Below are 20,266 nucleotides of genomic sequence, written 5' to 3' on the forward strand. Positions count from 1 at the left end.
TGTGTGACTAGGTATGTCTAGAGAAATGAAAGGGAAATGTAAAAACTCAGCTTTTTTTTTTTTTTTTTTTTTTTTTTTTTAATTAAACTCTGTGTCTGCTAGAAGATGTGCTACTTAGTGTTTTTCTGGCAGGATATGCAATTGGAACTGTTTGGGTAGGTGCCCACTGGAGCGAAAAAAAGCACCTTTCTTCTTTGCTGTGAGGTTATCCTGCTGGGAATCACAGCATGTAATTCTGCATAAGGGGAGGATGTTTTTAAACCTCAAAAAACCCTGTCTGAACAAGGTAATTCAAAGGTGTTGGATAGAAAATTCTGAATTCACTTGGATGAATTTCTTCTGCTTTCCAGTCACATTTTGTAGGAGCAGGGCAAGAAGTTTTCTTTGTGGCATAAGAATATAATGGAATCTTTATAATTGTGAAGTTTGAGAACTGGAATAAAACTTGGTGCAGATAAGCATTAATGTTTTACTTCCAGCTTTTTTTTTTGAAAGTGGCATAAAATAGGTGGCATTACAAAACAAAGTGAGTTTGTTAAGTAGTAACTCTAAAAAAATTACTGCTGTCTTCAAATGTCTTGAAATATAAGCACATAATGATTCAATCTATAATAGATTAACTATGTTTGCAATTAAATAACATCACACATTGTTTACTGCAGGGTCAGGAAATTACACAGTTTTCATAAAATTAAAATGCAGCAGAAAAAAAAAACTGTTTAAATGTTTTATCTGTTTGGGGGTTTTCAGCATGGTTTCTAACCCTTGCATGCATCAACTCCCACCTCATCATACATTGCTCATGCAAGATAGTAAATGAGACAATTTTACATGATTATTTCATTTTTCCAGGACTTAGTATTATGTCAGCTAACCAGCTGTTACTATCTATTTCAATATGTATTAGTAAACTTCAGTTTCTGAGTAGTGAAGCCATAGCTTTCAGCTGAAGTAGTTTTTGGCAGAAACATTCTCAGCAAAAAATACCTTCTCCATATTCAAAACCAGTTCTTGGTTATTCTGTTGTAAGTGGAAGTTCCTGCAGATGAAAATAAATCAAATATGCTAAAACACTGATGTTGAGAGCTGTGGCACAATACTTAAAAACCCTGTATTTTGCCAGTGCATACTTAAAATTCTGTAGAAAGCTTCTACCCCTTTTTTTGGGTTTTTTATTGTTGTTTTTTTCTCCAAAGTTTCCTTCATAAATTACCAACTTCAGCAGTTGAATGAGAATTTCTCTGTAGAGCATCTGGTTCATCTGGTACTACTGTGTCTATGAAAAGACAGTCCATGAAAGGTTTGTCCCTGTCCCAGATGTATAAATACATCTGGCAAACAGGAGTGAATATTTTGCCACTTTTTTTTATTACTTTGAACAATACTAAAGCAGAAACATTTCAGCCATTTGCAGCATCCAGCCATGCCTCATGAAATGGATGCAGCGCAGAGCCACACTCCCCCTTGTGTTATGCAGCTGCAAAAATAGATGTTGCAGACTACTGTTATAAGAAATTTAATTCCTGGTGCTCTAATGATTGGGCCATGCAGAAAATTTTGTTACTTCAGCAACATGACTCTTCATGAGGAACTCTTTTTGGCCATCTCAGGAACCTTACCAGCCTAGTCATATGTTTTCTTGCACGTTCCCAATGCACCTCTAAAGCTTTTAATCAGGTATTGATCTAAATATGAGGGGCTGAAAGTGTTCTGACTCAAGTATTGCAAGCTATATGTTAACTGAATCTTTCACAGCTCAGTAATGGTTATCCACACTTGCAAATTACTTTCCATAGGCACAACGTCCTGAGCACAGTATTTCTGATGTAGTTTAAAACACTGGATTTAGTGCTCATTTCATGTTTTCTCTTCCTTTAAGCCAAACAGCTGCTATTTTTTCCATACTTAATGCTTATCCCTAATACAAAGCAATAGTTCAAATAGTTCAGATTGCAGAGCTGAAATACAAGTCACATTCTCACAGACAATATTCAGGAAAAGCGAACAAAGGGGAATAAAGACGTGGAAATCAAGGAGTCCCACAGAGAAGAGGGTCTGAACTGCAAGGAACTGTGATGCTGTCAGTACTTGAAACGAGGCTTTCAGACGACAGCAGCAGAAGAGACCAGATGCTCCTAGGAACCCTCTGAGAAACTTGAGGCACATGCTGCTGCCAGGTACAAGACAAGGGGGGCACTGGGGTCTGGGGACACTGGCAGTTTGTAGCAAGTGTAGTCAGCAGCCATTGGTGCAGCCTGCTTGGAGCCTTTGTTGCAGCTGCCTCTGCTTGGAGAAGGTGATCCTCCCACCCTTCAGCTTGGCGCTAGGAAAGAGGCTTTTTGGATCAGAGGGAGCACCTAGGCCCCCCCCGCGCCCCCCCCCCCCCCCCATGACCTTTCATGCAAGACCTGTCCTGCTAAGCAGAGGAATTTTGGAACTCAGCAACTTGTGCAGCTTCAGGAGAGATAGGACCATAGGACCTCTTCAGACCCTACAGCTTCAAAAGCCCTGGCCCCACAGTGCAGACCTGGGCAGTCTGTCACTAGCAGAACCACAGGTGGAATACCAGTGGAAGGCAATAGCTGGAAACTGGTGGCTTCTAGCACTGCATATAAAGTTTCTACAGTTTTAATGGTGTAGCAGAGCTCCAGTTTCTAGGCAGTCTCATAGATACTACAATAGAATCTTCTGTACACATTCCAAAATTGAATATAATCCATGGCAGCAGGGATACCATACCAAAAAATACACTTTCTCTCTGAAAAAGTGCCTTCAGGCAGAAAAACAGAATTTAGACCCAGTATTCTCAGATGCTTAATGAAAAAGTAAACTGTTATGAAATAATGTCCAAATAGGGAGCAGATATAGAAAACCTAAATAACAAGGGACACAACACTCCAGGGTCATCAAGGCCATAACATGTTAATAGTGAGAATCAGATTTCTCTATAGAGGAAGTAGAAGAGTGTTAGTGGTATATCAGATCCACATACACAAGGACAAGAAGACAAAACAATTTGTGTTACCACATTGTTTTGTGATTTTCAAGAAAACTGGATGTAAAGCCAAATTTAGCTCTCCTGTGAAATTCTGTGCCTACCTGTTTAATTTTTTTACCACATTATCCTTGTACACCTCTTCAGAGTGCTTTTAGCATACTCTGAATTTTAACCCTACTCATTGACCTAGGCATCTCCCTCTGCCTATCAAAATTAGTAAACTTGCAACTAAAGTCCTCTCTTTGTGACAGAAGCCACTAACTGCCCTGATTTCATTGCAAGACTGGGATGCACAAGGTCTGGCTGAGATGAAGTTAATTTTCCTTACAGCAGCTCTCACAGTGCTGTGCTTTGCACCGGTAGCTACAGAGATGTTGATGACACCCCAGTGCTTGGCTTCTGCTGTACAGCACTGGCATAGCACCAGCGCCGTGTTCCCAATGTTCTGCCCCCCCCCCCCCATCAGTAGGCTGGGGGTGAACAAGATCTTGGAAGGGGACACAAATAGGCCAGCTGACCCCATCAGACCAAAGGGTGGTCTGTTTCATACCATATCATGTCAGCTCAGATAGAAAAGCTAAGAAGAGGAGGATGAAGGTGGGGCATTGGTGTTTTACAGTGTTTGCCTTCTAGAGCAACCACTACCCATGCTGATGCCCTGCTTCCTGGAAGTGGCTGGACATCAATTGTTCATAAGAAGCAGAAAATAAAATTATTTATTTTCTCTTTGCTTTTATGTATGTAAACTTTCTCTTTTGCTTTAGTAAACTGCCTTGTTTAAACATACAAGCTGTTTTCCATCTTATTTTCTCTCCTGTGCAGCTGGGAAAGGGGGAGTGATAGAGCAGTTTGGTGAGCACCTGGCATCCAAGGCAAGGATAACGCACCCCATGGGGTTATTCACAAAAACACTTATTTGTTGTGAAGAATCCAGTCTTGCAAGGAAATCACTTAGAACAGGCCTGTGGGCACTGAGATGCAGGAACACAAATAAGACTTTACTAATGCACACTGATTGAGTACTGAGGTCTACAGAAACTGTAGATTAATCAATAGTGTTATGGAGAATTTCCTAAAACTTAAATAAGTCAATTTCACACAGCTTTAAAGAGCATTAGTTTATTATCTATTCTCCATGTGTTACCTCAGAAACAGTCTTCTTATATACAAAAATTTGGAATGTTGAATAAATGCTGCTCAATAGAAACATTACATTGCTGTTGACAAGGGAATATTTCTAAACAAAACCAAAATAATAATGAATGTTTTATTTTGTGTGTTGCTTATTGCTATGTCTGTGTTCATAGAATGCTTTCAAGTATATACACTTTTTTAAAATTCATTCAAAAAAGAAACTAAAAAAATATTTACATAATAAATACGTGGGAGACTTCATCTTTTCATTACATCAGTTGAACTGATTCTTTAATGAACTATTAAGAATAGAAAGAATTAACACAGTTTGCATCAATTCACTGCCATGCTGAGTAACTCAGGTTGCTGATGGATTTTATTCTATTCAAAATGTAGTTTACAATGCATTCAAACTGAAAAGTGCTGATATTGTCTGTCTCTCCTTTTGAATCCTGGTTGGACTTGATCAGGAGACATCTTTCTCCCACTCCCCACAAAATCATTTAGTCTGACATGTTTACCTTCACACACTGACAAAACAAACACATTTCAATTCACTGAAAACTCAAACATTTAGTGAGTAAAATCAGCATAATTCATGTTTTATTAGACAATTAATTTGCTAACTGACGGAAGACAAGCTTTGGCCAAGTATTTCCACAAGAAGTACTAAACTTCTTGCTATAAATCTCTAGTTAGATAGTTCTACCAGCCGAACAGTTTTTGGTAGAATTTTTCTGTGATACATAAATCTGAAAATTAAGTGACACAACAACATTTAAAACTTCTGTTACCATTAAAGCAAAATACAATACAGTATAATTTCTCAGTGATATATTTAAATGTACTGCAAAATGTATACAAAGTCAGTCCAAGATCAGTAAAGAATCAGTTCTGCTTTTTGGACTTTTCCCTTCTCAAAGATACAGGTTTTATAGAAGACCAAGGTCATTTAGGACTTGTCTGTATGTATCCCCATTAAAAGGCAGTGTGTGATAAAAATAACATGATTAAAAGTAATGAACATATGATGTGAACAGTTTGCATTTTCAATAAAAAAATAGAAACTAAATAACAACTAAACACTGAAGCCTGCCATTATATAGCTATGTTTCTCATTCTTCAACAGCACACAGAAAATAAGTGAATTTTATCAAAATACAGCACATTTCTGCTAATATATCAAAAAAATCATTTTCTATGTAAATATTACTGAAAATCAACTAAAAAGAATTAAAATATACAAAGAGTTGTTAAAGGGTTTCAATTAAAATTATTAGAACTATACACAGTACAATAAGCAATAGTTAACATCTTTGAAAGAAGTGCAATAATATTGGAGTTCACTTATTAAAAAAGTACTGCCTGTTTATTACTGATAGCTATGTATAATTCTTTCTCTTCCAGCTCATTGTTCCAAAACTAAAGAAAGCTGGTGTTTTTGCTAGCTTTATTAAAAGCATTTACTTTTTGGGTTGAAAAAAGCGCTTATACCTGTCCCAAACTACCAACTTGTATGTAATTAAAAATGAACTGCAATAATTGAATATTGCTCCAATGACAGGCTAATTATTAACCCTAATTAAAAACAGTTATCGGTCTTCTATGGCACTTTTCCCTGGTCCATAACAAACGTGTATGAATTATCACTGCAGACTATGCAGTCTCTATTCAGTTACAAAGGAGAAAGATAATGTATCTGGTAAATAAAATTAATAGAAGCATAATTGAACCTTTTATACAGTAACAAGGAACAAAGGCAGCCTGTGGTAAATCACTATTACATTAATGTAATTAGAAACCCTTTAATGACTCTGAAGTGTCTAGTTCACATTTAATGTTACCTGTAGGAACAGCCCTTTAAGAAACCTCACTACGAACTGGTGGGTTTTAAGTACACCCTCCCTTTGCTCTCCATCTCACCACAGCAATTCTCCATCACTGCTCAAAGTTTCACAAACTTGCTTTGGTTACCTAGCTCCATGCGTATGGTTTCCTTTTTGATTAACAAGGCAATGCAAAGGCCAAACAACATCGAGATGTTTTTCATAACCTTTCCTGCATAATTTGTGTATGTTTAAATTTATATTACAGGCAACAACCTTAAAAACTGGCCATTTCAGTTTCATTTTTAAAATCTGTCAGCTTAAAATGGAGTCTTTTTTATAAAGATAAAATTATCACCATTTCCACAAAATTGGGGATTTCCATAGCACAGAGAAATCTCTGGGCACAATTCCACAGTACAGTTGAAAAAATTATGTATGCAAGAAAACAACTAAACATAAATCACATGTGGCAAATGAATATTCAATGACTACATTAAGAACAAATCCTGTATAATATCACAAATTTGTAGTTACAGTCTTCCTAAAAAAAAACACCATAAGCTTTTATTGCATTTTCTATTGGTAGACGTACACGCCGGAACTAAACACTTTTTCTTCTCTCCTGATTCCAGATTTAGATAGCAGATAATTGTTTCACCTAACCTTTATTCTGTCCAACCAGCACCACCTTCCATCTACCCATTCATCTATACAATGTGCACATAGCAAAGCCAACACTTCATATCCCCGTTCGTATCTACAGAAGTGGTTCAGCATAACACATTAATATCTGGTGAATAAAAATAAAGGCAATAAACAGCTACAGGACAGACAGCCCTGCCATCTGTCCATTGGCTACAACTGAGGCTTCGCAAAGCCTTGCACAAAGTTAGTAATGTGTATGAATTATCCAAAAATAAACCTACCATCTGTACAAAAAAACAACACAGGTTTGTTCTTGGAGGAGTGATCCTTAAATTGCTATAATGCTTAAAAAGAAGTTTATTCACCATACGCATTTCCAAAATTATTTCCTGTATGTTCTCTACAGTGGTTTTTCCCCCTTTAACCACAAGTTCAGTATTTCCTGTACAAATTTTGATCATAATTCTTTTTGAGTTCTTTTAATGTATAAAAATATGCAAAATATTCAGTTTCCCCTAGTCCTTCAATGAATTCTGTTGGTTTATCCCCACAATCCACAGTACTTATGAAGAAACTTCTCGCACAATGATGAGTTCCACTGCATTCTGAAAAGTCTTTAGCAGCGATACTGCTTGTCCATGATCAATATTGATGAAGCTGTATCCATTAGCCTAAAAAGAAATATTTAAATTTGAAAATGACAGTCTTTTAGTCCATGTTACTAAAATATATTTCATTATTTAATGTACATTTATTTAAGCTTTAAGGTCTCTATATGAATGAGCAAAATAAAACACTGCAGGTTACTTGAATTTGTACCTGCATGCTACAAAAAACTAAATTACCATATCAGCCTTGGAAGAATATTGCAAATAATCAAAAGAAAACTGAACTTTAGGCTATTAACATCAGTCATCTAATTCATCAGCTGTTATACAGACACACCAAAAAACCCCAAATGTACCACAAATTACGCATCCTATTTTAAGTATCAGAATATTAGAAAAGGCATCTGTGATAAATTAAAACTATTGACTCCTGCGACAAAAACATTAATGGCACTGGGAGTAATTTTTTTGTGTTAGACTCTGAGATAATTCCCAACTTATATTTGCGTGTGACTCTAAACAATATTGTTATTCTTGGACAAGTTTGTCTTGGCAAACACAGACAGGCCCAAGTGGCCTACAAAAGACAGGGAAAACATAGCTATGGCTCAGAGTGTACCAGTGCAAGATCATGCTCAACCTGGTCAGCAAAATGTTGCAAAAGGACAAATTTGTCCATTTAAACTGCTGTGCATCCCATCTTTTTCCCTGAGCTGCTTATGTGGTGACAGAGAACTGGATGTGCTCTCTATGCCTTAGCAGTGACATTTTGAAAGTTCCAGTTCTTATCCCATCACTGAACACTCGCTGTTATTACCAGCTGAATCTTTGATTAGAAAACTAGGGGTTTTCAAATATTTCTAGAGTTGCAGAGGAAGATTTATGTAGACTGTTCAGAGAGCAGAAGTGCCAACAACCCTTCCAAATCATAATTTGTACAGAATATCCTAGCTTAGTCTTAAGTCTTACTTGCAATTATCTAGTCACTAGTCATGTAGTAGATTTTAACTAGAAATATGTATTAGACATGCATTATAATATGCATGCCTATTGAATGTTTTACAGAGAACACTGCAATATCAAGCATAGCAAAGGCACTTTGGAAGATGTGATATTCATTAAAAAACTCCACATTAACTCTGAGTGGCTCAAGACAGAGTGGGACTGTCATTACATCATCACTGGGACTATCACAGCTAAAACGAATGTGCTGTTACATGAAAAAAAAATACTCTTTGTTATGAGAAATAAAGTGGCTTCTGATTGTCTAAGCATGGAAATGCAACTTGTTCTCGAGCTCTTTTTCAAATTGAATTCCTTATTAAACAATAAGCAAAACCCAAGCAGTGCCAACATAAAAAAAAACTTCATTAAGTAATTTGATTTGTCTGCAAGGCATTTATAATGACAGGAATAAACCACTAAACAGAAATTACCTTTCAGGTATGTTCCACTTTACAAATATGTAACAAAGGTGCTAGCAGTTTTTTCAAAGGTTTAACATGCTTCCTGTTCCTGTATGTGTTGGTAACCCTGGGTGTTAGGTTACCACCATCCCTGTATCAGTAAGAGAACTAGGACCTCTCTCACCCCACTGAGGAGAAACAAGCAGAGATTTATCGTGCTCATGAACAAGCCATCTTTTAGCTGGAACAACTTAGTCTCAGTTCAGTTTTCTTGTATGCCTTTTGGCTTTATTTTTCATTTGAAGAATTTGGCTGAGTTTTCAATTTGGCTTTGTTTTAGAATACAATTCACAGGATGTTGTGGTTTAATCGAGATACTAGTAAGGGCTGGGGTGTTTGGTTTTGGGCTTTTTGTTTGTTCTGTTTTTAGAAAACTGAAATGCAGCAGAGTCAGCTCCGTCGACATTTTAATGATATGATGAATAATTATTTTTAACAAGCTCTGGAATTTAAGGGTAGCTAGAACAATGTTCAAATGTCCCACTAGCCCATTTTGGTTAAGAAAGTAAGGCACTATGAACATACTGCTCATTGCCCTGACCCCTCCCCCAATAGCTTACAAGCTCATTAGACAACTTCAAACAAATCTGATACAGAAAAGGTCTGATAGGTACAGACTTCCTAGAGAAAGGAACAACACAGCTTGCAGTCCAGAAGCCCTGGCTCCTCCAATGCCTGACTTGGCTGGCCAGCAGCAGATGGGCAGCCAGGAGGTGCATGCTGTGACCAGCCATTCACCAGGCAGCAAAGGGGCAGCTCTGGCCAGGGCTCGTGCATGTCTGGCCTGCCAGCAGGGGAGAGGCAGCAAAGGCTGCCAGGAGCTGCAGCATGGAGAGGGATGTAACAGGAGAGTGCAACTGTGGGGAGTGGCTGTCAGGGGCAGCTGCTGGTGTTCAGACAACTCATTGTTCACAATACTGCATGTGAATGACCACAAATGCAACAACTGAATGATAGTGTAGCCTAATGAAATGCTCCTGTTCTATCTCAAATGACATCTTTTGTCACTTCTTTTTGTCTTCAGATGTGTGAAAAATGTTCAGAATTTGAAAAAATGATCCACTGTGCTTTAGTCTGAGTCACTTATTGGTGTGTTAGGTGGCAGAAAATGAAAAGCTTCGTGCCGGAATGTATCAGGAATAGATACCAAAGAATAAATCAGGAAAAGATAGGTAATTATCTAAAAATTAAACATTCTGCTCTTAGGTGCAAACTGAAACCAAACTGGTATATTATGTAGGCTAGTTAATGAAGTCATTATTGTAATTAATTACATTAAATACATTACCTGAATTATTTTATCCCCTGGCTGTAACAACTTAGATGCCGGTCCATCTGGCTGCACTCTGGTTACAAATATGCCCTTGAAAAACAGATGTAGAAATATTTTTGACAACTTTTTATGAATAACAGGATAGCAACAAACAGATGTAATTCAAAGCATTTTTTCTATTTTCCATCCTAATTAGAAGAGAACATCATACTATTCTACAGGTCTCTGGTTTTTAAAACTGCCTCCCTATTCTGATGTTAAAAATCTAGAATTATCTTTAAAGATAATTGTGATCTACCTTGGTTTAATTTGGTAGATGCATATATCAAGACGAATTATTTACTACCAGAAATAGAGCTGTAGGCTAAATCACTGTCTCTTTTATAAGAGGATTCCCAATTGTACACTCTACAATTCACTATCTCAAACCTGCTAACTGATAACTAGAACTGTTAACCACTGCAAAAACTACTCATATGGAATAATTCTCTATACTATCATTCAAGTGTGACCACCTACAACCTTGATTTTCTACATAATTTTCCAGTTTTCTCCCTTCCAATCCTGGCGTGCAGTGGTTTGGTAAATATATATATTTTCTTTTCTCCCATTGCTGAACATGAGAAACATTATAGATTAGAAGGCTTTCAAGAAGCATTAGTATAGAATACTTACGTCATCTTCTGGTCTGAATGGATTTCCTCTCCCCCCAACTCCTCCTGATATACTAAATCCAAGTTCTGGATCCTTGTCAACTCTCACTCGAATCTAAGTGATTACAACCAAAGTTAGATGAATTGGCTGAAAATCTATTTTAAAAGCTATTGTAATGAAATTATTACTAAAGAATTCAGGCGAATAAAAGCTTTGAAATGAAAAAAAAAATTAAAAAGCAGGTCAGAGAGTATTGTATCTCATAATATTAATGCAGAACAAGTTCGCAATATAACATCATGTATCACTGTACCTAAGTTTTACTCCAGTATCACTATTATTATAATCATAATTCACATGGGCTTTAAATTCAGAGATATTTCAGTATTATGTAGGTTACTTTAATGCCCCCAGCAAATATACATGCTCATATGAAAGAATCTGTTCCTCCTATTTCTTTGTTACCTCTAGATAACTTTTGAAAATCAAACCTCATTCCTACTTTGACTGAAAGTTGTACATAGCCAAGACTGTTCTCTTTCTCTTGCTAGAAGAGTTGAATAAAAAATTTATTTTACACAGGAAGTGGACATTCTCATTCTAGCACAGAATGAAAATGAAGATACCAGGATTTTCTCAAAAAATCTCAAACAATATAGAAAGAAGGGTGTCACAATGAAAGTCATTAAATGGTATAAGAATTTCTTATGTACACATCTGTCTATCAAAAACAAAACTGATAATTATCAGGTATGTATCAGATTGCTCCAACATTTTTATGTATTTTTGCTTATGGATACACATTTCTGCACTTGCAGGTTTTTTTTAACCATTCCAGATGCAAAGTACTTGAAGTTGTACTGTGACTTTGTGTTTTTTTCAGTTACTAGCTAAATAATGAAGTTGAGATAAATAAATTTAGTTGAGAAATTAATTTTTAGCTCAGTAAAAATATGCAAGTTAAAGTTTCTGGTGCATTCAGTTAAAATTCTATCACATTTCTCTCAAAACTGGAAGGAATGTGTGATCTGAGGAATCTGAAGATCCGAGATCTTTTGCTGGAGATAAATCCCTACATTGCTTCTATCACCATTTACAGAGAAATGATAATAAATGAAAACAACATAACAATGTCTATGACTGACAGAGGTATCTGTCAGATAGATTTTACTCTTACCTCTTGCTTTGCCAACTCATGGCTTTGTCTGGGACAGCACTGGGACTGGGTATAGGGAGGTTGGTGGGCAACTTTCAACATCAGATAATCAATTAATTGCTCTCTAGATGGGTGTCTTGCAACTGATGACTGAGGAGGGAGATGATGGACTTGGCTATAGTTTGCTGGAAGTCTCTGAGGCTGGCACATTTGTCCATTTGTTAAAGGCATCTGAAAAAACACATGAATACTCAGGGGCATACATTTTATAAGCAGCAATCCTCAATTCTTGCTTCATTAATTCAATACTTCTCATATGTGACTGCTCTTAATTTTCAGCAACATTACTAAAACTACTCTTCTGGATTATGTACAATTATATCCATTTTGTTTATAGTTATCAGCTCTGACCTACTGAACAATATGAAAAACAAAAACTTAATTTGAGTGCTAATTTATTAGCACAAATTATACAGCCTTTGCTTTTAGGTCTTGTTTTTTTCATGGAGTTTCCTCAAATATTATTTTCCAGCAGTGCAACTGATGGTATTGACATTTGATTCATACCATTATAGTCTGTGCTTTTCTTGCAAAAAATTCAGAGGTTTTGTAAAAATTTCCAATAAATCATAAAAAAAAAATCCCCCCCCTCCGCCCCCTCATCCCAGGCTGGCAGACTACATGTTCCCCAAGCATATTATGGTGACCACTTCACAAGAAAACTCCCTGAGCAAGTTCCCATCCAAGATCAAGATTTTAATAACAAAATTGTAGTATTTCTGACAAATGTTACTCTTTTTTAATGCATATGTAATTGATTGATAGGTATAATGATGACAAGCAGTAGTGAGGTACACAATTGTCAAGACATACAGTGCACTCCAATCATGTTACCAGGTATGATGCTGGAGGTGGCAATGCTGGAGGTTTCCTTAGTGAAGCTGTGTTGAGAGGGGGGGCCTTTTTACCCCCTTGCCAATACATCTTGTGCTCTTATCCACCTTAGTCACTGATTCATCTGTATGACTCCAAAAATGCTATACACTTGAGTTACAGATTAGCCTGCCACCATTATCACATTAGTTTTCAGATACACTGATATTAAAACACCCTCTTAGTATTACAAGTAACAAGTGTGTAAATTTCAACGTGTAACCATGCTATGTGAATGGACACATATCAGAACCTGCTCTGTTGAGTTTATGTCACACTGACTCTGAGAAATTATAATGTGTGTATATAATACATTTTTAGACTATTTACATATCATATGTATTTAATATATACAATTTTTCATTGCCTTTTCTGAAAACTTGAAGTATGACAGGAAAACTTTTTTTTGTTGCCAGAGGTACAGTTTATATAGGTAAAATGTATCCACAGCTGTTCAAGTTCCAATACCCATTGTCTGTAGAAATGCAACTGAAATTACTGAAGGTGTAAGAATAAAATCAGCTTCTGCATCATAATAATTTACAAGAATCCATATAGTTTCATGGTAGTAAGACCCGCTTCAAGAGATGGTGCTTAGAGATGAATACAGAGTGTCTCCTACTAATTCTGGTTTATCATCACAATTTCATCACAACAGATTTCAAGTTTGTTCTTTAAAAGTTTTAATCAGCTTCATATTACTTTTTTGAAATCATCTGCCGTATTCCAATTTTTACTTGCAAGTACTTGTTTGGCTGCAAATTTCTTCTTTCAAAGCACCTACTGAAGAAAAATAAGAACCATCTTCCTTCATACAGTCAACTGTTTCATTAAGGATGCTGCTTCATTTATGCCAGTTCTGAAGCCTGTGTATTACATTTTAAAAAAGCCCTAGTTCCAACTGCTACCCCAACGTAAGTTTCTACTGCTAATAAAAAATACAGCCTTACAAATAATAGCAAATAATGCCCTATCCATGTTGTCATGCAGATAACTACCTGCACAGCTGTTTTTTTGATGCTGTCTGGAGGAACATCTTTGAGACTAAGTGTGGCAGATGAGTAATTCTGCTGTCCCGAAATGAATACTTCATCCTGGCATTGGTCTCCTGGAGCAGAAGCCTGGGGATGCTTTAAACAGAACAACGTGGTAAAGACATATGTCTTTATATAATTAAAACAAAAAATTCTCAAAAGTAACTTAGGATAAAACATTTTAAGGGCTTTATAATTATTTATATTTTTTATTAACTAGGACATTATTTATGCAGAAAATCTCACTAACCAAGACATACACCCATAAAATATTGATGGACATGTACAAATCTCACAACTGTTGAGGTGTCTTTTATCTGCAGTAAATGAATTAACAAATCCCAGGGACTAACTATTCAAAGATTCAAGGAAGTCTTCTGTTGATTTTATCCTGCTCACTATGGACACACACAACTCAGGGTGCTTATTTAAAAGCTCATTTCCTCATATTTTCAGACTATAAATTTTCTTGAATGCCTACTGTATTTACAATTTATATCATCAGAATTTCTTTTGGGGGAGGAAGAAGAATAGTAAGATTTTGTTCAAACCTTATCAGCCTAGGTTAAATTCAGAATGGTAATCTTTTGATCACAAAGGTACAATGAAACTAGACAGTTCTACACATGTTCAACCATCTACAAAGCCAGTTAGAGAACTCAACTTCATGACATTAAACTGAAAAGCCCTGCAATAAGTTTACAGCATATGAAGTGAAGGTAAAATATTTAATGCCTAAAAAATAATTTCAGCATATACATTTTATTGTTTTTAATAAAGCATTATACGTATGTAAAAGGATAACTATATCAATTTAAGGACCCCTTTACAGTTTATTCTTTCCCCCTCTATATATTGCAATAGCCTACTTAGGTACTCACTCGAACAATGTGCACACCAGAACCTCTTCCGTCTGCAACACTCAAGGCAACACTACCCTGGCTGCCATGCAGATCCCTAGAGCTGCCATAGTGAAAGCTGCTAACTGCAGCATAATTGGAATTAAAGGACCGAGACAGCATGCTCTGAATAAAGAGGGGACAGATTTAACACAGAGATTAGTGCAGCATGCATAAACCACAAGACATGTTATACATGTAATACAAACATATTCCATTGTCATGCAAGATAAAACCATGCAAGAACAGTACCACTGTGATTATAAACACAACTCAGTGACCTTATTTACCTTTATTTACTGTAAATCAGCATGCAATCAGCAGTTCACATGCAGAATTACATGTAAATAAAGTAATTGAAATATTCACGTCTGAAAAAACAACAAAGATGCATATCAAAATATCCAGGTTTTCATTATATTTGCAAAATATCAAATATATTATAGGAAGATAAGCTGGCAGTCAAGTAAAACACCTGTGGAAATCTGTCTAATTACCCCTCACTATTTTGTCTCATCCCCCCATCCCACTGCTAGTAAAGTACAAATAAAAATTTACACAGAGATTTGACTGACTGAATTTTCTTGCTATAACCATGCTGATAATATCCAGTTCATTCCAGTAATACTTCACTCAAGAATGCAAACAAGCCTCATTTAAAGGAAGAGGCTTGAATGAAACTGAGACTACCCCTGTGCAACTGTAGGCAATCTAAGAGGTATCGTGACCTCAAAGACAGATGTGACAGTGGTTTGGGTTTGAGCTTCATTATCTTGCAAACCTTAGCAAGGATAACAAAATGAAAGCAAGAGACATAACCATCTTGCCACCATGGTCTTTTGTAGCTGTAAGAACAAAACAAAATAAAAAGACAGTGCAAAGGAAGAAATAGAAAATCTTCCATGGGCCACCTGATAAATAAAACAAAGCTATCTTGAAAATGTGACAACCCCATGAAAAAATACTATTATAGGAAAAAGATACAACACAAAGCATTAAAACCCAGCAAATTCAAAGTTGTTTTCTGTTAAGCTTTTAATTTTTCCAAGTTAAAGGAAGGAATGTTCAAAATAGGTATAATTGATTAAGATGCTGTAACAATTCTTACATGAAATAAATACATTTTGGCATTTGTCTGTTGATTATATATACTAATATGATTCTGAAAATAGTCACTAATCCTTAGGCAAACATCTGGTCTTTTGTCCCAGTTTCATCTTGTGAAACTAAACTAGTTTAATAATCAAAGCCATATGCCTCTGCATACTCATATTCCCCAGATGCTCTGGTAGCACAGTCATTGGAAACTCCCTTTATCTTGGCCAAAGTTCTTGGATAACCTTTGTCTCAGTGACATAGTAAGCATTCTTCATGTTTCTCTTTTACACCTTCCCTGTTCTCTAGCCAATGGATTTTTCAAGCTTCCAAAGAAGTCTGCAGATGTTTTCCCTTCCTTGGGAGAGGAAGACTGCTTTTAGCATTTAAATCTACATTCATTAAACATTCAATCTGAGCTTACTGTTCCTCTAAGTTTCAGGCTAAACACCCAGGCAAAAATGCCAAAGTCAATTTTCCTTAGCTTCTTAGTGCCTCAAACAATCTTCTTACTACTCTTCTCATAACAGTGTCTGTAATTAACCAGGTGATCTTCTTGCCCCACCACTACAGGCAATTCATTGAAGTATCCTTACAGGAAGCTCTCAGAGGCTCCTGTATCTCTCCATCCTCTGTAAGTGGCAAAAAGACTGATAAAAATAGAAGGAAAGCATGGTGGGACTAAAAAGTTCTCTCTTCAAAGTGTCTCTAGCAGACCATCGTACTGTAAAGACCCCTAGATTCACTGGATTCATTCTTAGACAGAGCCAAACAGATGGCCAATAAATAGCAACAATCTATGTGACAAAAGAGATAAGTAACAATGCAAATTTGGATTTAAAATCTAAGATAGATCTGCAATAGAGAGGGAGAACTTTCCTAAAATTTACAGAGGTATGAACTTGTACATCAGGAACTGAGATTTCATTAAAGTTAGTTTCAAGGCGACTACATAATCTGAGAAGTATGAACTCTCAAGGGTTTATAAAATCTTCTTTCTTGGAAGAGACTTTTTCCAAAAGTACAAGAAAGGATTGTGCAGTTGATGTAGGGAAGAGTTGAGAACACTGCAAACACCACTACTTTCCTTTTCTACATGAGCACAGCACCTCAACACTAAATTAGAAGAAACCCCGAAGCTGTACTAACAGTACAAAATAAAGACTATTTAAAATTGACATACATGGTCATATAAGAAACTTTTAGTTTAACACAATAAGAGATTCCTAGGGACAAAACAAGAGTATTTGTCCTCTACCTATTTCTAGTTGGGAAGAGAGAAACAGATGCATTTGGAATGTGAACAGCATTCCTGTTAATTTTGTTTCTCAATATGAGAATGATGAAGGTTGTACATTTCCTAGAAAAATTCCTGAAGACTGCTGCACCAGAGAACACACTTTCTGAAATATGAATATGCAAATGCCACTAACCCCCCCCCCCGATTTTCACTCCAAATTATTAAAAATTGAATATGGAATAAATACATGATCTAAATTTCACACTGACTGTTAATTCTATGTACCAGCTCCATTCACCATACCAGCAAACCAGTCACCTGGTTTGCTACCATGTCTTAAGGCATATTGGCCTGCAAAATAATAATTCAAATATTTGAGGCTTGAGAAGAATTACTTCAGTAATTCTGAACTGATACTAAGAAATATACATGTCATGTCTCAGTATATTTTTACTATATATTTAATGATATATATATATATATATATATATAATTTAATAGATTTAATTTACATTTCTATTTAATATATTTTTACTATAAATCAGTTATTTAGCCATCAATAGTTCATATTAGGAACTACAAGACATCAAGAAAAAATGTCTATGTACAAAGTAATAATCAGTATGTTCATCATAATAATTCCAATTTGTAGTCAAATCAGCCTCTAATGGAATCAGTTTAAATGCAGGCAGCTAGTAGCATAATCCTGGGGTTTATTTATATTTTTTTTAAATGATAAAAGCTGGAACATGTTCTCTCTTTTGCAGCTTACAAAAGAATTAACATTTCAGACTCCAAAAAGGTGTGATGTGGGAATTAAAATGCCTTAATGCATTTACTTAGGTGCAAGAAAATAAGTAGTGGAATTTATTTAGGAGAATTTATATGGAATAATATTGTAATTTTAAGACTGTTTGGAGTCTGTCATGACAATCCATGAAATTTGGGCATAGAAGAGGAACTAATAATTTCAATATCAGCAGGGAACAAGACTCTACATTCTACTTATCTCGAAACAGCATAAACTGGTAACGTAACTGTTAAACCTAAGTATTAGTCTTTTTTATTTATTGATTTATTTAACATTACCTAGAATCAACTGCAGGGTGAAGGTGGACATAAGTCATCCTTTGAGATAATATTAAGTGTCAAGAAATTCCTTCAGATTTCATTCCCACTATCCACATAACAGACTCTTCCTGTTGAAGAGTTACATATGGAAAAACTACACATAATTTAAATTCCCCTGTCAGAAAATGTTTGCAGATTGAGAACTTTTGCTGTTTACATACCAAATGCACAAGAATTTTATTCCTTTTAAAGCATGGTGGTTTGACTTCTGAACTCCACAAAATATCATTATAACACACTGATGGTTCAGATGTCCATTAAAAAGGAAAAAATAATAAATATAACTAAAATCAAAATGTAAAACTAACAAGTACTAAAGAGATAATACTTTAATTTATTAGGATATGTAATTATGCAAAAATATTCTTCAGGTTATGATCTTATGAACACTTAAGCGTTTTATTTTATATATGCACAGACCCACTGAAGTCACTGTCTTTGACACACTGAAGCAAGTTTAACTAGGGAGGAAATCTGAGGTCATATGAATTAAAATATTTTTGCATGTTAATTATGTGGCATTAAAAATGTGTTGAAGAAAAATTTTCAAACTTTAATTAAAACTGCAATTCTGTATCAGTACTGAAACAATTAGATATTTTTCTTTTAATAAGGCACTGTAGACTGACAAGTCTACGAAAAAAAAGTAGGAATTAAACTACGATCCCTCCTCTGAATGCATTTTAGATAATCTGTAGATTAGATAAGTAGTAGATAAATTAGATAAAGTAGATAAAAAGAGAGGACTTAGTTTCAGATGAAATTCGAATTGAAAGCAAACACATATCTAATGAACTCCCATGTGATCTGCTATAAAAAAAGGAAACTATACCTATGCAAGGGAAGGACAATCATACTCAGTAACTAATTTTGTATGCTCAGCAAGGTCATGTAATAGATATTTGCAAGTAACTGTTGCGATACTTTCTGATGAGAAATTCCTCTATCACAAATGTATGACACTAGTGTTTTTACACAGGCGTAATTTTAGTTTCAATTCCTAAATAAAAGCCAACAGGAATACTATAAGAGTCTATTGTAACATATTAAGTAGTAAAATGGGTATGTCACACTCAAAAAGGAAAATATGCTAAAAAATATTACTGTTTTTAAAACTCTGTATTAAATTTATGAGGTTGGGGTGGGGCTAAATTGACTGCATGCTTTCCAACATCTTATGTATACAACCACTAGAGAGCAGTTTACATTTAAATAAGCTCCTGTATCCCCCAGTAAAATATGCTTTGCATCAGGTAAGCAAATTGTTTCTTCTAATATATGCAGAATTTCTATTTACAAATGGTCTCATGAACTGTTTTCACCTTCATTAACTCAGATGGGTAATTTTAGTTATTCTCTACATTTCACAGAAACACACAATGTTCTGAGTTTGAAGGGACCCACAAGGATCGTCAAGTTCAACTCCTAAATGAATGGTCCATACCACGACCCTTACAGCTTATTAAAGGTATTACAAATGCTAGCTATTTGGCTGGAACCCATTGTTAACCATTTTTGCTAGAATAAAACTAGTTTGTATTTTTGCTTATGCAAATTAAACTCCTAAAAGTCTTTCCTACCTATCTCAGGTAAAAAGGGCTAATAAATAACGAACTAGTTTCTCCAATTTGTCCAACAAGCAGACACTGTTGGACAAATTTAAGTGGGTTCACTCTTCCCTCTCTCTTCAGTTGCTAAATGTTATAAAAACACAACATGTCTTTCAGGAGCTTAGGAAAAGAAAATAAAACAACCAAACAAACCAACAACCAACAAAACCAATCCCCAAAAGCCCACTACACCCTCCTTCTTAATGAGCATTTCTATTTATAAGAATAGAAATGATAAACATGATTAAATTCAGTAATAGTAGAGTCGCAGCAAAAGTAGTACTATTAATCCATATTGGTCAAGAAAATAGTTATTAAATATTCATCACAATCTTAATTTTGTATATGTGTTTTTTCAGTGTTGCATCTTATGTTTTTAAAAAAAAAGTGCCATTTTAAATCCATGAAAGTTCTGTCAAAGTAGTTTCCAGTAAACATTCCTTAAACAATCTCTGTAATTCAACTTGTTCCTTAAATGAGTTCTGTTAATTCCTGGATTTATTTTCAGATTTCAAAACATTTCAGAAATTTGCTTTATAGATAAAGCACCACTTGGCTAAT

The 20,266-nt window shown here is 35.4% G+C and overlaps 1 protein-coding gene across 7 annotated transcripts in view; it reads right to left on the minus strand.

The window, feature by feature from the left end:
* Nucleotides 1-4,101: 4,101 nt before the first annotated feature.
* ERBIN (erbb2 interacting protein) overlaps nt 4,102-20,266 on the minus strand; it is a 115,744-nt gene continuing 99,579 nt past the window's right edge. For 4 of the 7 annotated variants that reach the window (XM_054002721.1, XM_054002718.1, XM_054002716.1 and 1 more), the window contains 6 exons: nt 14,612-14,755; nt 13,695-13,826; nt 11,785-11,994; nt 10,629-10,721; nt 9,969-10,043; nt 4,102-7,277 (listed from right to left, as the gene is read on the minus strand). In XM_054002721.1, the coding sequence (XP_053858696.1) occupies nt 7,170-7,277; nt 9,969-10,043; nt 10,629-10,721; nt 11,785-11,994; nt 13,695-13,826; nt 14,612-14,755 (762 nt within the window). In that variant the 3' untranslated portion in view covers nt 4,102-7,169. Of the gene's footprint in view, nt 7,278-9,968; nt 10,044-10,628; nt 10,722-11,784; nt 11,995-12,740; nt 13,480-13,694; nt 13,827-14,611; nt 14,756-20,266 lie in introns of those variants that run through there. The other 3 variants (XM_054002720.1, XM_054002719.1, XM_054002722.1) reach the window with 2 other exon arrangements.

Source organism: Vidua macroura, chromosome Z, assembly GCF_024509145.1.
Source record: "Vidua macroura isolate BioBank_ID:100142 chromosome Z, ASM2450914v1, whole genome shotgun sequence".
Lineage (NCBI taxonomy): Eukaryota > Metazoa > Chordata > Aves > Passeriformes > Viduidae > Vidua > Vidua macroura.